Here is a 17394-nt window from a genome sequence, read left to right on the forward strand (position 1 = left end):
GAATTCCAATCATACAATTATAGAAATAGCTTGTCGTAATCGGAGCACAAACAGTAGAAGAAACAACTGAGTTAATATATTTTTAGTTACTAGTAAATGGCTAAATATGAGATTTATATTTTGGAATGTCCAAATTACCATTTTCGTTTACTCGTAAGTCAGTAAATCAATGTGATTGGTCAAACACTGAGTTCCAATGGTTGAATAAATATGTTGTAGTTGTAAAAATATAGAAAACAGACTAAATGCGAGCATAGAGAATTTTTTTTCTTTCGGTTTAACCATTTGGTATATGAAATTCACTGGTCAGACTGATTTGCAAGGGCGAAGTTATGTGTGGCCAATGGCAGTCAGTTGAACACTCTTTGCCGGTTTTTTTTTTTTTACTGTATATATGGTAAAATGTACTTGTTATTGATTAAAAAAATAGGATTTAAACACCCTTATTGATTTTTTTGATTTTTCGCATCGACTAGACTCTCTAAGCGAAAATTCCTACTTACCTTAATTATTCATGGAGGAATACCACCAAAATGAGGTGGTAAATATAGAGAACTGAGTTGCCTTTTGTTCCTAAATGATTAATATGAAGGGCTGAACTAAACCAGAATTGAAAGTTAAGACCTCTTTCCATTAAAAGACATGCAAAAATAATCCGCGCGAAATGTGCGGATGAATAAGAGAATTATACTCCAACTTTATTGAACGGTAATGAGAGAAAAACGAAGAGGAAACATCATTCTTGGGTTCAGTTTTGTCGTCAGCATGTAGAGCTGCGAAAGCTGGTTTTGATCAAAAAGGAGAGAGAGAGAGAGGAGAGAGAAAAATAGGGGTGCACTAAGAGAATAGAGGAGAGAGAGATCCTGCTTTCTTGTTTCTTCTTCTTCTTCTTCTTCCTCTCCTAAGTTTTTTTTGGGCACCAGCACCCCTCAATATAGAATCTTGATTTTTTTGATCTCAATTATATAAGTTATGGGTATGGTTTTACGTCTATAATATTAAGATATCAAAGTATATAAATTTCTAAGCTTCAACTTTTAGATTTATTGTGATGGGAAGTGGGATTACAAATCAAGATTTGGCTCTTTCTTCCAAATCTATGGACCCTCCTAAATTGAAGAAAAGGCTTTATCAAGTTTGGAAGGGTCGCAATGTAAGCTCTCTCTTTTTTTTCTTTATCTTTCTTTTTGAAGAAATTCACTGCATTGCATGAAAGAAATTTGTCTAAAGTTATTAAATTCTCTTAACAAATTTATTATGGTTATTAGAATGAGCCTTGTGCAAGAAAGGGAGCTTTTGGCGTAACTGGTAAAGTGCCTGCCATGTGACCAGGAGGTCGCGGATTCAAGCCGTGGAATCAGCCTCTTGCAGAAATGCAGGGTAAGGCTGCGTACAATAGACCCTTGTGGTCCAGCCCTTCCCCGGGCCCCGCGCATAGTGAGAACTTAGTGTACCGGGCTGCCCCTTAAAATGAGCCTTGTGCAAAATCTTACATATGATCTGATTAACTGTTTCGCTTGGTGGATCGAGAAAAAGCCAAGAGTCTATTGCTAGTGTTTAAGTTCTACCTGACTCGATAACCAAAAGGAGATCTGAAATTAAATGAGAAATGTTGTCACTGATTTGAGGTTCAATTACCTTATCCCATGAAAGGGCAGCCCAGTATACAAATTCGCATTCACGCAGGATCCGAGGAAGAACCGCAACCTCAAAGGGAAGCCCAGTATTCCAAGGCTCCCCTTCTACCTTATCCCATAGTAAATGACATCATCTTTGAGGAAGATGTCCAGGGTTAGTTCTAGATTAGTTTAGTAGTAATTGGCCTTTGGCCTTTGAGAAAGAGATTTGTGCTAAAGCATGCCAATATATGAACTTAAATAAAGGTGCTTTATGATCACTGTAGATCGAAATTTTGCACGTGGAAGAAAGTGAATTCACTCACTTATGATCTCGGTTATCATTGGGTGCAAGCAGTGGTGAAGCTAGAAATTTCCCCAAGGGTATTCAAATTTGAAAGAAGTGAAAAATATTCCCGACAAAGGGTGTTCAGTATGTGTTATTCAGAGGCGGATCTAGGATTTCTAGTACTTGGGTGCACTACCAAAAAAAAGGAGACAAAAATGTATTTGGCGGGAATTGATCCCTATACCTCTTGGTAAATAACTCAACCTTCAAACAAGTGCACCATTCAACCTTCTTGGAGCATGGGTACCAACAGTTAATATTATACCAATTTTAGAAAATATGTACATAAAATACCTAATTTTACGGAAAGACCATGGGTTCACGTGCCCCATAATTAAGCCTATACATATGCCCCTGGTGTTATATAGCTTTAAAACGTAATAGTTTACCGTGTAATTTTTCGACAAAGGGTGGTCAACTGGCCACCCTTATGACACTGGGTGCAAGAGCATCCGCAACATGCAAATAGGGGCTTTTACAAATTCATATTGCTTCATCTATCATAAGCTAAAGCAAGCAGCCAATTACTACCTATCTTTTAATGCAGAATAGCTCAATCGTAAAAGCTTTGTCTAATGTTTCAGAAATTTCTCTGTGGGGGGAGATTGATCTTTGGTCCCGACGCAGCATCACTTTACTTATCAACATTTCTGATAGGGGCTCCTGCATTGACATTTTGCATAAAAATGCTTTTGATGATACCAAAAGTCAGTCCAGTATATGGGCATGTTGTACTAATTGGGGGACTCATCATCTCAGTTTTGGTATGTAATTAAGTACTTGAGGATAAAATCACATAAACTTTCTACTAACAATGCTCAAACCTAATACATTGACATAGTGCAGGCCTTGAGTTTTCTGTTCATGACATCTTCAAGCAATCCAGGAATAGTTCCTAGGAACTCAAGACCACCCGACTTGGATGAAATATTAAATACAAGTACGGCATCTATGGAGTGGGTCAACAATGCTGCCCCTGATGTAAAGTTACCAAGAACAAAGGATGTTTTTATCAACGGTCATTCTGTCAAAGTCAAGTTTTGTGACACATGTTTGCTATATCGTCCTCCACGTGCTTCTCATTGCTCAATTTGCAATAACTGCGTTCAGAGATTTGATCATCACTGTCCCTGGGTTGGCCAGTGTATTGGAGTTGTGAGTCATCTTTTCAATTCTTAGTATGGTTTCACTATATCTCTTCTGTTGATATTTCAAGAGCAGGTTCTTTATCTTTGAAATTGGAAAAAAAGAATATAAACGCAACATACATGTTCACAAGAACAATCTTTTAGGCGTTAAACATTTATATCAGTAATATTTAATTAGCTTCTGCTCTAGTAGGGAAAAGGATATTGGCATTCTTATTCTCATGCAGGCTTAATTCTGTAGAGCTAAATTAAAAATCTGAAGTTTCAACAGAAGTTGAATATTCGATAATATGATCAGGAACGAAGCTGAATTATTGTCTGTAGAGTTCTGCTATAAAAGAAAGCTCCCCTCTTTCACTTAAACCTTTTCTTTTTGTTGCTTTGGTTGCAGCGCAACTATCGGTGCTTTATACTATTCATATCAACAACAACAACTTTGTGCATATATGTTTTCACATTTTCGCTGCTGAACCTCCTTGGACAACCAGGAAGCTTTTTGCGTGCTATGTCAAGGGATATCATATCTGTGATTTTGATTGTATATTGCTTCATCGCTGTCTGGTTTGTCGGAGGGCTAAGCGTCTTCCATTTTTACCTGATGTCAACCAACCAGGTTATACTCTCGCTCTTCAATGGTAGTTTTGAATATCTAGAACGTAATTGGTCGATAACAACTTAAATTCAAATGCATCAATTCAACCTCGTGTGCTTTTTCATGCGACATCTCTGGTGATGTGCTGCTTGGAGATTCTTTTGAAATTTGGGGATTTGACATCACATGTTGACGAACTTCTGCATTTTCTTACCACTCAGTCCATTCAGCAATACTTCTATAGTTGGATGCACCTCATGTACACATTTGAAAAGATAATTTAACAAGAAAACCAGTGCAAAGCATTGAGCATAATGTTCTTTTATTTGTGATCACAATACAGTTCCCTAAACTATTCTATAGCTTCTTTTGATGTTTGTTTCTTATGGACTCTTCTATGGTTGCGAAAAGGAAAGTGTCATCTTATTTGTGTTGCACATCTTATTGCAGACGACGTATGAAAACTTCAGATATCGTTATGAAAAGAAAGAGAACCCTTACAGTCGTGGCATTTTGAAGAATCTCAAGGAAATCTTATGCTCTAAGCCACCACCTTCATTGGTCAACTTCCATGAGTGGGTAATTGAAGAAGATGATCCGAGTGTGAGATCTATCTCGATGAATCATAAATACGGTTCAATCAACTCTAAAGGGAAATTTGATCTAGAGATGGGAGGCATACTTGGAAAAGATGGTACTTTGCAGAATATGGATTATAGTGGCATTGATGACACTTTGAAGAAGGCGAGAAGTGACAATGCAAATTTTGATCCTCTTTTCTTTCCTGATGATCAAGACACGAATGATGCAGAGTCGACGCATTCAAATGGACAAAGGACAGTGGAAGATGGCAGAACTGATGAAGGCAGGAACCACGGATCTTCATAGCAGTTCTGCATAGATAAAGGTAGTTTTTTCTTATACTACATAAAAGTGTTAATCTAGCGTTTAAAAAGAAGGCCAATTACTTATCTACACGCAGCAGCCTTGAGCTTGTTCTTGATTAACTACGAATCCCCTCAGTTGGAAAATATGGCGAAAGTTTACTCTCAATATAGTAAAAGTGTAAAACTCGAATATATCTAAACAAATGTACTGACTACTGAAGGGGAGCGTTGGAGCAAAGGTAAAGTTGTCTCTGTGTGACCTATACACGTAATGGGTTCGAGCCGTGGAAGCAGCCTATCAATGGGTAGGCTGTCTACATCCCCCTAGGGGTGCAACCCTTCCCCAGACCCTTGCGTGAATGAAGAATGCTTTGTGCATCGCCCTGCCCCTTCTAAAGTACTGACTGCTGTACATCCTCCATTCAAAGATTTTTGCTACTCAAGTTCAATTTTCGAGTCATTCCACCAGGTGGGTGGAAACGATCGATCATACCCATTTTTAGCAGAAGTGATTATGTGCACACAGCTGAATTTGCAATACGCCTGGATGTTGAAGTGACTGCATTAACATTATTCAAAGATCGTCTGCATGCTGTATTGTGCTTATTATCACTTGCACTTATATTTTCAACCTTGCATCAGGTATCCGGATATTGTAACTGGGATCGCAATACTTGCTGGGTTATCCTATATATCTAATGTTAATAGAGATGATATTTTCCCCTCAATGTTTAGCCTGTGAAAGAATGATTTCATTTTACTAGATTCTGATGAAACTAAAGTAACCAAGAAACTAGACAGTTTCTGACTGATAATCACGGTACTCACTTATGTTTTAACATTTTACCCTGAATATTGCGGGTTCAAACTTTGGAAGTCTGATTTTTCTGAATTTGGTTAGTTTTTGAAAGCAGTGGTGCTTTTTTACTTGAGATCATTGCTCTTTATTGATGAAAACACTATATATTATGCATTTTAAGACTAAGTCAGTGACAGAAACTTGCAATGTTTTCATAGGTCGAGCGAATGAATGATGCTTATCGACAGACATTTGTGAAGGCATCATCATCAGATGACCTATTTGAATGCAGAGGTTGATTTTGCGGAGGCTGAAACGCGAGTAGTTGCTTCTTTTTATGTCTTCAAATATGGAAATTACAGCAAAGAAACTCTTTTGGAAAGTCTTTGGTACATAAATGAAACATAAAGAGTGGGAAATTGGAGCTAAATGAGGGTACTCTCTTGTTTGTACAGTATTTATATGATTTATGTTCTTTCCAACTTTTCTCGTTATTCACATTTTCTCCTGTTTTGTTTTACATTTAACGTTTTCCTATCTATCTATCTATCTATCCATCCATCCATCCATATTTATTCTAATATTTTGCGGCTGTTATAGTAAAATGCTGTTATAGAGAGCATATATTATAATATAACATGAAAAATTAGTTCCAAAGAAAATTTGACCGTTATAGTGAAATGCTATTATAGACTTCAAAAGTCGCTCCACGAACCTATATAAGTTCGAGGCAAGTACTATGTTGAGATTGTGTTGAGATTTAAGATATAAGTATTGGATGTGTGGTTATAATAATTTCTATAGTATGCGAGTTGTTTAACCATTTAAGCATGACTACATATTAATGCGTTGATGAAATGACATAATTGAATTTGAGTATTGTTGGTTAAAGTTCATTAAATGTATAAAGATATTCAGATTAGAATTCAATCCGTTAATTCAATTATTATTATATATTAACTTGAGATTTTTTTAGGAATCCAAACACTTAAAATTATGAATCCGCCTCCGTGGCTACGTTAAGTAAGTTAGTTCCCTCGGATAGGCTAAGCTTTCTAGGCCACGACCCTAGTTTGAATTGTGACATCTTGTCTATTAAAATTTTAGTAAAAATACTGATTGTATCTGGAAAACAGTTAAATGGTCAAGACATTGCATTTAAATTAAAAGAGTTTAAATTATTGCAGTTATGATTATTAGAATGGTTAAAAGATAAACACTAAAGTTTTTCACCCTTTTTCCCACATTGCTCCGGCCTTTTTTGTAGTTCCCACTCGGTATTCGATAATTGTATTAAGACCGGACTAAATTCGGATTCGTGCCGAAAAATTCTATATTGGGAGGGTAAAGCGCTCCCTAACAAAGGTTACCCTATACCAAAGGCCCAAACCCAGACCTCTAGTTAATGATGAGAACGTATTTACCAATTCATCAAAATTATATCACCAACTCGATGAGCAGTGGAATACATGACTATCAAATCTCAAAAAATAACAAAAACTTAAAAAATCATAAAACCTCCCCCCACAACACCCAGAGACAACACACCTACCAAAACAGGAATGTTTCTCTTAGTAATAATAATTGCCAATGCTTCATTGGTATATTCCATTCGAAAGACAAATGAATTGTGCTGTGCCTGCACGTTTTTGCCTAAACAACAGACACCAGACTGTACAATATTGAAAACACGGTTTTCTATTTCGTAATAAAAAAACAGAAATGAAAGAATTTTTTAAAATAATATTTAATTCCTTCATTAGCTTAAATAATATTTTTCTTCACTCCCAATCTCGAGAAGAATATTTGTCACGATCGACTTACTTTACAAAGTAATTATTTGTGTGCGCGTCTCTCTTTGTGTTTGCGGGCTTGTCCATATCATACTTAAATAATCATATTTGCTAGTTATGGATTTATGATTCAAAATATTTTAACTCTATGTTGTCTTAATTTATTTTGAAAGGATATGTTGCTTTGTATTATTTGTTGCCACTTGCCATAAGTTCAAACATAAGAATTGAGTATAAATTGAATAGTTGTAAAGAGGTTTATGTGAATGGTGATTAGATTTGCATTTTGTAAGAAATGCTTAATATTAATGGGTGCGTTTGGAAAGTGACTGAGATTAATTACAAGTAATTACATGGTTTGGTTTATTTGTTTGGTCAAATAATTACATAATTTGGTTTAATTACACCATTTACTTTACACCCAGCAATTTTCACCTCTCGTGGGGAATTATAACAACAACAACAACAAACCCAGTGTAATCGAACAAGTGAGGTCCAAGGAGAGTAATGAGTATGCAGTCTTAGCCCTACCTTGTACATGTAGAGAGGTTGTTTTTGATAGACCCTCGACTCAAAACAAGAATGCATAATTACAACAGTATAGAGAAAGAAATACAGTAGTATAATAATCAGGAAAGCAGTAACAACAACTAGATAGTAGAAAAACCAAAAGACAAGCAACATCATGGAGTAATAGAATTATAAGGATATGGGAATATTAGAATAACGCTATTACTACTGGAATGGAAGGAAAGATGCTCAACTGCGTACTAGCCTTAGGCGTGGGCATCGTCGGTTCGGTTCGGTTATGGATATTATCAGTTTAGCATATCGGTTATCGATTTACAAATTTGATAAACCGATAATCGAACCGATAAGATATCGGTTATCGGTTCGGTTAATCCGTTATCGATTATCGGTTCGGTTATCGGTATACCCGATAAGATAGCTCAATCTAGAGTTAAGCAAAAAAGAGAAGACAATTCATTGGAGTTAAGCAAAAAAGAGAAGAATTCACATATAGTATACTACACATTTGTGCGTTCTGTCCAGTGGCCACAACTGGAATAGTACTAATTCTTCAACAACAGTTGTCCAAATACATTAATAATAATACAAAGTAGTAGCAATTTCACCTTAACTGGATGTTGTTTGTCAAATACCTAACCTGAAAAAAGAAAACATAGATCAAAACCTTGATCTGTGCATGGGCAATACTAACATAGAAATAAAAAATACCTAGAAGGCAAGAAAATATTGTCCTGTTGTCAAAGCTCAGCGTACTGTACAGAAGAATAATGTTAAAAAATATGCCCGAAACTGATGAAGATTATCGATTGAGAATTTTGATAAGTGCGAAAGAGAAATTGGTAGTAGGTATAGGTTGCAACGTGAGCTCACAAAATTAAGAAGCGAAAATAAAAAAATAAAGAATCATTAACAATCAAAAATACCAATATGAAGATGAATTTTGTTATAGAAATTAAAAGCCTAATGTATAAGACTAAAGACTTACACTAGGAGTAACTAGTAAGTCTATGAAGAATGAAGATAAAGCAACTAAAGAGTGCGGTTGATAGAATAGGAGAGAATGAACCGAAGCCCTAACATATGTATATACTTAAGGGTAAAGTCGTAATATTAATTCTTATTGGGTTATCGGTTAAGCCATTAACAAAATTGGCAAACGAAGGCGAACCGATAACCCAATAGTGAAAAAATTCTAAACAGTTATCGAACCGTTAACCCAATAACCCGATACCGATAACCCAAATAAACAATTAACAGTTCGGGTCATCGGTTTTACCCGATATATACCCAGTCCTATCTAGCCTTCTCCTAGAGAATTGGAAAGCTTAACTCACTCCCCTCAATTACATCAATTCCGTGTTAACAAAGTATTACTTAATCAGAAAAGCTTACCATTATACAACTACACCTAATTACATTTAAATCAAAAAATCAAATGCCACTTAACAAAAAGGTTACCTAAGAATACTACAATATTTCTAGGGAAAATTTATCATCCAAAACCAATTTAACTAATTCCATAAATGAGAATTAACCAAGTTTAGAATTGCAACCGGGCAAAATCACTTTAAACTACGATATTTAGAACTAAACATAAATAAAGAATTCCATTTATAACATAACAAAGAATTCCATTTCTCATAATTAATGTCAAATGTACCCTTATCCTAATTTATTATTTCCCAATTAACCAGGCATGAAATGAATAAACTTTCTCTACAAAAATTTAAGTTATATACACTAATAACGTAAATCTTTTTACACAATCACTTTAATTTAACATATTATAGACTTGTAGTAAAATCACTTACCCTTATCAACTAGATTACTAAATCCACTAATTAAGTGGAGTTACTTATAATTTATTTACATAAAATAATATAATTCTCTTTTGTTTTTGTTTCTGCATTGTGTGTTACTAATTCCATTTATAGCAAGTTTGAAAATAACAGTTAGATACAACCAGATAACGGAATATCGGCAGAGAGGGAAACAAAAGTTGGTTAACTGAAACCCAAAAAAGAATTCAACATCTTTTATTTAAAAAAGTTAAATTTAATTAGAGAAAAAAGAAATTCAAGAGAGAGAAAGAGAAAAAGCATAATTGGAGAATTTTCACACATATTGGATAGGTACATTTCATCAATATTTTTGGAGAGAAGAGAGAGGGGAAGAATCATTTCTGGGTAAATCCGTCTTGACACATAAACACAACAAAAAGCAGCTGTTTCTTGATCACATATTTTGTGTCAAAATTAAAAGAAAAAAGACTTTCTCTTTCTCTCTCTTTTGTTACATATTTTATGTCCAAACCCCATTTCTTGAAACCCCCCCTCAAGACTTTTAATTCCCAAAATTGTTGATAAAAAGAGGATCTTTTTCTGAATTTGATATGCTTTATTTACATGGGTTATTGCAAACTGATTAATAGGAGGATAAGAGAAGGAGTTTGATTGTTATTTTGGGATAAGAAGCATAGCAATCCAGAAAGTTGAAATTTTTTGGGTTGTTTTGTTTCATTAAATTCCAAATTTTCAAAGTTATGGTTCGTGAAAAACATAAACCTCTGAGGCTTTATCAGGTTTGGAAAGGAAGCAATGTAAGTGTGTCTCTTCTTTTGGATTCTGCTTTTTTGTTTTTCATTATCTCATATGTTGTGAATTTTTTTATATAAGCAACTTAGTAGTTTAGTCATGTTGAATTGTGTGTTTTCTAGCTCAAACTTAAAGGGCTTCAGTGTTTAGACTGCATGGACTGGCTAATTGCACAATTTTCTTTTTCCAACTATTTGATGAGTTGAATTTGTTTCTTTTCTTTCTTCTCTTTGCTCTGTCTGTTTTCAGAATGAATAATAAGTGAAGCGTCCATAGCTATGATTTGGGTTTTCATAAATGACAATTTTCACTTAAAGTCGCGGACTTTATGTAAGTTGTTTATATTTGAACTTGAAGATGCTGCTTTCATCTCCTTATGTTCTTAAACTGCTTGTTTGATGCGACAATTATCAGTTAAAGTCTGCTTTCATCCAGCTGAAATTTTGCATAACCGAGATGATGCAATTTTTATACTCTTAAATCGCTTGTTACATATGGTTAAATTGTTCTTAGTTTCACGTAATAGTATCTTTCAATATAGTGAATTATTCAGACCTTTCTATACCATATCTTTTACCTTCACTTTTGTGCTTTTCAATGTTCCCAGAAATTCTTATGGGGTGGAAGATTGATCTTCGGTCCGGATGTGGCATCATTGTTTCTATCAACACTTTTAATTGCTGGCCCGGCACTTGCTTTTTGTATAAAAGTCTCTTGTGTAATCAGACATCGCATCAAAGAGCACAAAGATGCTGGTCCTTGGTATCCTATCCTTGGAATTGGAGTAGTTCTTACCATTATGGTATGAAATTTCTTCATCATCCTTAAAATTAGTACCACGTGGGTGATTCTGCGTTCTGCTTTCTCCCTTTCTGGATAACCTATTCTTTTCCTTTTGGGAAGTTAATTGTGCGTAAATGTATAATCTGTAGCTGACTGATGTGACTTGAATGTTGAAGCTGCTGACCAATTCTTTAATATCTTATGCAGGATATAGTTTTTCTCTTTATGACATCTAGTAGAGATCCTGGCATTGTCCCAAGAAACACGACACCTCCTGAATCTGATGAAACATTTGATATACATACTCCTTCCATGGAATGGGTCAACGGTAGAACTCCTCATTTGAAACTTCCACGAACAAAAGATGTCATCGTCAATGGACACACAGTTAAAGTCAAGTACTGTGATACATGTTTGCTGTATCGACCTCCTCGTTCATCTCATTGTTCTATCTGCAACAATTGTGTTCAAAGATTTGATCATCACTGTCCCTGGGTTGGTCAATGCATTGGACTTGTACGTATTGCTGACTATGCGTTTCTTCAAGCAAACTTGAACCACATTTGGGTTGTTTATGTTACCAGTTGATAAACTGTCTACTTGTGTGTGCATGATATGGTTGAAAAAGTACATGCATTGTGAAATGAATAAAATTCCATCACTGCATATCGAAAAGTAAAAGCTTATGGTAGCCAAAGTTAATATAGATTTTCCTCACTATTCAGCTATGGAGTCTTTTTTTTCAAGAGCGTAATTCTGGATTTGTAGTTAATGATTTCTGTAGATTATCAGGGAAAGCCATTATATTGAGGAAAAGTGGAGTGTACTCATATAATAGTTTGGCACGAGATGCTAATCAGCCTTTTGAACTGATATAAGTGATGGCATGAGATGTCAATCAGCCATATGAAGTATGATTTTATCGACACTCATCACAAAATTTTGTTGGACGAGAAAGAACAAATTCATTGACGGTGAGGAATATATGCAGACTAATGCTTATATCTTAGTAAATGCGTGACAAATTAGATAATCCTTTCCTAGAGTATGAGTTGTACGAAGGAGATGTTAAAGAATTGGTGAAAGATTGAAGAGGGTCAAATGTAGTTCTTTTTGTTTCATAACTTGAGATATTAATACCATTGTATTTCATTTAAGTTCTGGTTATAAATGATCTATTGACAATACCAATGAAATGGAAGATTCTTCTTTTATTCTACTGTATCACTTGGGAGGGTAACTTGTCATGCAAGTTTATGTCCTTTGAGAAATAAGATACTAAAGTTACTCAAGATCGTAAAGCACTGGATGCTGTAGGATACTAGACATTAATATAAATGAGATATTATGACATCATACCACCTTTGAATAATTTGCTGATATGTTTTCTATTTCTGACTTGGTTGCAGCGGAATTACAGATTCTTCTACTTGTTCATATCTACGTCAACCATATTATGTATATATGTCTTCATCATATCTTTGGTCAATATTCTTCATCGTGGTGGAAACGTATGGAGAGCTATTTCACAAGATATCTTGTCAGATGTTCTCATTGTATACTGCTTCATTGCTGTTTGGTTTGTTGGTGGCCTTACTATTTTCCATTTTTACCTGATCAGCACTAACCAGGTGACCGTTCTAACTGAGATGTATGCTAACAAATTAGTTATGATTCTTCTGCAATGTTATCTGCAATATGAGTTGCCTTATCATGAATTGGCATCATTAGAGACTGCAACTTAAAATTACATACTTTCTATGGTAAATCATGTCTTGCCATTTTCGTTAGAGTATATCCTGCAGTATGAATACTCTAATCTGGCAGGAATTTCTGGCTGCTATGATATTAGAAGTTTAGAACACATAAAAACCAAATTTTATTGATTGTCCATCTAAACATCTAGTTGGATCTCCGTGCTTCGGTATGAGCTGCAACCTCTGGATCATATTTGATATTCCTTCTTGTTTTCTTTCTTTTTCTTGGTACTTGGTAGGTTTTCCTTTTACGTCACACTTATCTGTTTATTTGTGAGTTCTGTGTGTAATCTTCTCTCTTTCAGAGATTTTATGGAATATTTAGTAGACAAACTTTAGATGTCTTGTCCTGGTTAGATAACAATGCGTGCAAGTGAGTCTGCTAACATCTACAAGCGCTTAGAGTAATAATATGTAAAAGCGCGTAGAGTAATAATATGTGAAAGTGAACCTGCTGACATCTATTAATACTGACCGCTTAAGTTTGTTTTGATGTATAATTGGAACCAGCGTGTCCTCTCATCTTTCTTACTCCTGTTGTTCTTCAAGGTGTCGTTGCTTAGAATATTGACTTCCAAGGATTGAGCTCTTAAACATCGGGCTATGATATGGATCTAACTTTAGTCCATAATTTATTACATAAACCCCATTACCACCCCATCCAAATACGTTAGGGAACTTACACTAAGGATCAACTTCCATAATTTTTCTTACTCTACAACAACAACAACAACCCAGTGAGTTCCCACAAGTGGAGTCTGGGGAGGGTAGAGTGTACGCAGACCTTACCCCTACGCTGGAGAGTAGAGAGGATGTTTCCGAAAGACCCTCGGCTCAAGAAAACGAAAAGAGACAATATATCAGTACCATCAACAAGACCATATGAGTAATAGAACCAGAAAATAGATAAAAAACGATAACAATAACAAAAACCAGTGAATAAGGCCCGATATTATGAACACCGAAAGAATAGAACAATAATCGCTAGTAGCCTAGGACAAAACCTTATCAGACCAGCCTCCCACCCGGACGAACCTTATCGGCTACCTCCTAACCTACCACCCTGATGCTCGACCTCTACACCTTCCTATCAAGGGCCATGTCCTTGAAAATCTGAAGCCACGCTATGTCCCGCCTTATCACCTCTCCCCAATACTTCTTAGGCCACCCTCTTCCTCTTCTCGAACCCGCCAAGGCCAACCGCTCACACCTCCTGACCGGGGCATCTGGGCTTCTCCTTCGCACATGCCCGAACCATCTAAACATCGCTTCCCGCATCTTGTCATCCACAGGGGCCACACCCAATTTATCCCGAATATCTTCATTCCTATTCTTATCCATCCTAGTGTGCCTGCAGATCCACCTCAACATCCTTATCTCTGCTACTTTCATCTTCTGGATATGTCAGTTCTTAACTGGCCAACATTCTTCCTCATACAACATGGCCGGTCTGACCACCGCTCTATAAAACTTACCTTTGAGTATCGGTAGCACTTTCTTGTCACACAAGACTCCAGATGTTAACCTCCATTTCATCCACCCCACCCCTATACGGTGTGTGGCATCCTCGTCGATCTTCCCATCCCCTGGATAACCAACCCAAGGTACTTGAAACTGCCTCTCCTAGGGATGACCTGTGATCCAAGCCTCACGTCCGAGCCCGCTTCTCTCGACTCAACTATGAACTTGCACTCCGGGTATTCTGTCTTAGTCCTGCTCAACTTAAAACCCTTAGACTCAAGGGCCTGTCTCCAAACCTCCAGCCTCTCGTTAACGCTGCCTCGCGTCTCATCAACCAGAACTATATCACCAGCGAACAACATACACCATGACACCTCCCTTTGAATATGTCGTGTCAGTGCGTCCATCATCAGAGCAAATAAGAACGGGTTGAGCGCAGATCCTTGGTGTAAACCCATAACAACCGGGAAGTGCTCCGAGTCACCTCCCACAGTCCTAACCCGAGTCTTAGCTCAATACATGTCCTTAATCTCCCTAATGTAGGCAACCGGCACATCTTTTGCCTCCCGGTATCTCCAAAGAACCTCCCTAGGGACCTTGTCATATGCTTTCTCCCGGTCAATAAACACCATGTGCAAATCCTTCTTCCTATCCTTGTACTGTTCCACCAACCTCCTAATAAGGTGGATCACTCCGTAGTCGAACGACCCGGCATGAACCCGAACGGGTTGTCGGATATAGACACCGTCCTCCTCACCCTCACTTCCACCACACTTTCATAGTATGACTTAGTAACTTGATACTCCTATAGTTGTTGCAACTCTGGATATCACCTTTGTTCTTGTACAACGGTACCACCGTACTCCACCTCCACTTATTCGGCATCCTCTTCGTCCTGAAAATAACATTAAACAGCCCGGCCCCCCTCTTCATTCAGAAGTTTGTGAAAGTATGCTGCCATCTCCGCTTAGTCTGAGCCTCTCCCATCAAAACTCTACCAATAATTTTTCTTACTCTGCGGATAATAATCTACAATGCATCGAAAATTATGAGAATCCCAGTATAGTGGCTCATTAATACTCTCGGTGATGTATAGAGCATACTGCATTAGTTGAGTTATTCCATGGACGACTTTCTTTCATTACTAATTTGCATTCTGTCTTTGCTGGTCATATTGTTCTGACAAGCCAATTAAAATTCATCAACAGCGGAAGTTCAAGTCTCATTTCTCCTTTATGGTTTAGGAGCTAGAGAAGTCCAATATATATGGTACAGTATGTTAGTGAAATTCTAAAGACAATATCATGAACTTTTTCTTCCTTTAGTTTTGAGTCCTATAAACCCCCTCCTCGCCCCCGGCCTACAGTTCTCTATATTTACCTGCTTGAAATATAAATCTGATGTGTTGCTTCATATTTTTACAGAACCATTTTTGTTTTTGTTTTTTCTTTTCTGTTGCTTTTTGCAGACTACATATGAAAACTTCAGGTATCGATATGATAAGAAGGAGAATCCCTATAATAGGGGGATGATTGAAAATATAAAAGAAGTTTTCTTTTCCAGGATCCCACCTTCCTTAAATAAATTTCGAGCGATCATTAAAGAAAATGACCTTGTAATGATTGAGCGACCAACTTCCAGCTTTGTGGGAAACATCACTAGCTCAAAAGAGAAGATAGATATTGAGATGGGAGCGATGTTTCCAGAGGATAGTGGACTTACACTTCCTGAAATTTTGCGGAATTTGGAATATGAGGAGATAGAGGATACTTTAAAAAGCCGGGAAGGAACTGGAGATACTTATTCTGATTCTGGTGATTATATACGAAGCATCTCCAGCTTAACAGAGAAAGTTGATATTGAGGTCGGAGATAACTCTGCAGAAGATAAAGGAGTCGCACAGCCAGAAAATTCAGAGAATATGAATGGCGATAACATGACGAAGAACTTCAAAAACAAGGATGAAGACGGGAGAAATGATTATCAACCTTTTTGGTTTTCTCTTGAACAAGATAAAGAAACTGTAAAGAGCTCCACTCTAGGAAGTGGATCTAATGTAGAAGAGCACTCAGAAGAAGTAAATAGCTCGGCTCAGTATATGACACCAATAAATGAACCTAGCCCGAAGGTATCTATTTTTCATTTTCTTTCACTGCTTATTTTCTTTAAGTATATCAGTACTCTAGTTCTATGTGAAGACTAGGACCACATATATTGTTACTCTATTGAATGGTTGATAACACGAAACACAGTATGTATTTGACACACATACCAGGCACATCTGCATTGTAGAACCAATATTAAGAGCCATTGCTTTGGCTTCATCAATGTTATACTTCAAGATGCATACTCAATCAGAAGGTTCAGGAACTGTATTGTGTTTGAGAGTGTTGGATCGATAATGTGATAATATGTTTTTGTCCGTTGCTGGCGCTGTGCGTCGTCTAAATGATCTATCACCCCCTTTAGTTATTAAAGCTTAATGGCATTATTGTGCTATCATTTCCTCTTTCTTGAGAAAGTTTTGGTTCTTCAACAGTAAAAATTGTCATCAGACTGCTGTAGTCTTTTGGATATTAATCAAAATGACATTACCATTTTTGTTTCAGGTCTAGCATACAGTACAAGGAACTCCTCCTTAAGTCTTTTCCGTTTTACGTTGTGCACAAGCTGAGAAAATTTGCTTTCCTCAAGGATAGCATTTGGCAAGCTTGGGAACACTACCAAGATACACGACTTTTCAGATTATCATTGACAAGATCAGAAACGATTTGCAGAATTGTGTTTGAAATAATGCAGGGTCTTGCTTGAGATGAGAGAGCAGATCCTGTTGGAGTTCAAAATTGTAGATAGATTGATGAATAGCTCTTTTCTCTTAAATTGTTCATCCTTTACTCCAACTCCATGCAAAGTCTCCTTTTATTCTCTTAAAAACAGTGTGCATAGTTTGCAACAAGATGTGAAGCTAATAGGGTTATGGAAACAATGTTGGAGAACAAATAGATAGATGTGTGTAAATTTGATTTTGCAGCTTCTTTTCCCAAATTTGTTTTCTATTGGAACGTTTTGAATTTTTTTTCCTTT

At 36.5% G+C, this 17394-nt stretch overlaps 2 protein-coding genes across 3 annotated transcripts; both read left to right on the forward strand.

Annotated features, from left to right (window-relative positions):
* The first annotated feature begins 747 nt into the window (after positions 1 to 747).
* Positions 748 to 5911, forward strand: LOC109242163 (probable protein S-acyltransferase 1). 2 transcript variants are annotated; one of them, XM_019409006.1, is made up of 6 exons: positions 748 to 1153; positions 2550 to 2729; positions 2812 to 3120; positions 3505 to 3726; positions 4156 to 4612; positions 5235 to 5320. In XM_019409006.1, the coding sequence occupies exons 1-5, from the start codon at positions 1052 to 1054 to the stop codon at positions 4591 to 4593; spliced, it is 1251 nt and encodes a 416-aa protein (XP_019264551.1). In that variant the 5' UTR covers positions 748 to 1051; the 3' UTR covers positions 4594 to 4612; positions 5235 to 5320. The 2 variants fall into 2 exon arrangements, with proteins under 2 accessions (XP_019264551.1, XP_019264550.1); XM_019409005.1 differs by lacking the exon at positions 5235 to 5320 and adding an exon at positions 5610 to 5911 and having other exon boundaries at positions 749 to 1153.
* A 3893-nt stretch (positions 5912 to 9804) lies between these two features.
* LOC109242164 (probable protein S-acyltransferase 1) lies at positions 9805 to 17391 on the forward strand. Its single transcript, XM_019409007.1, has 6 exons — positions 9805 to 10314; positions 10917 to 11111; positions 11300 to 11608; positions 12502 to 12723; positions 15779 to 16438; positions 16920 to 17391. Exons 1-6 carry the CDS (start codon positions 10258 to 10260, stop codon positions 16923 to 16925), a joined length of 1449 nt encoding a protein of 482 aa, XP_019264552.1. The 5' UTR covers positions 9805 to 10257; the 3' UTR covers positions 16926 to 17391.
* The last annotated feature ends 3 nt before the right edge of the window (positions 17392 to 17394 follow it).

Source organism: Nicotiana attenuata, unplaced genomic scaffold (assembly GCF_001879085.1).
Source record: "Nicotiana attenuata strain UT unplaced genomic scaffold, NIATTr2, whole genome shotgun sequence".
NCBI classification, from domain to species: Eukaryota; Viridiplantae; Streptophyta; class Magnoliopsida; order Solanales; family Solanaceae; genus Nicotiana; species Nicotiana attenuata.

Bases quoted from the DNA above. Each gene is read 5' to 3' on its own strand.
- LOC109242164 (XM_019409007.1), top strand. From the start codon at position 10,258: ATGGTTCGTGAAAAACATAAACCTCTGAGGCTTTATCAGGTTTGGAAA. The intron at 11,112-11,299 runs GTATGAAATTTC...TATCTTATGCAG, and splicing joins GAGTAGTTCTTACCATTATG to GATATAGTTTTTCTCTTTAT. The intron at 12,724-15,778 runs GTGACCGTTCTA...TGCTTTTTGCAG, and splicing joins ACCTGATCAGCACTAACCAG to ACTACATATGAAAACTTCAG.
- LOC109242163 (XM_019409006.1), top strand. From the start codon at position 1,052: ATGGGAAGTGGGATTACAAATCAAGATTTGGCTCTTTCTTCCAAATCT. The intron at 2,730-2,811 runs GTATGTAATTAA...GACATAGTGCAG, and splicing joins GACTCATCATCTCAGTTTTG to GCCTTGAGTTTTCTGTTCAT. The intron at 3,121-3,504 runs GTGAGTCATCTT...CTTTGGTTGCAG, and splicing joins TTGGCCAGTGTATTGGAGTT to CGCAACTATCGGTGCTTTAT.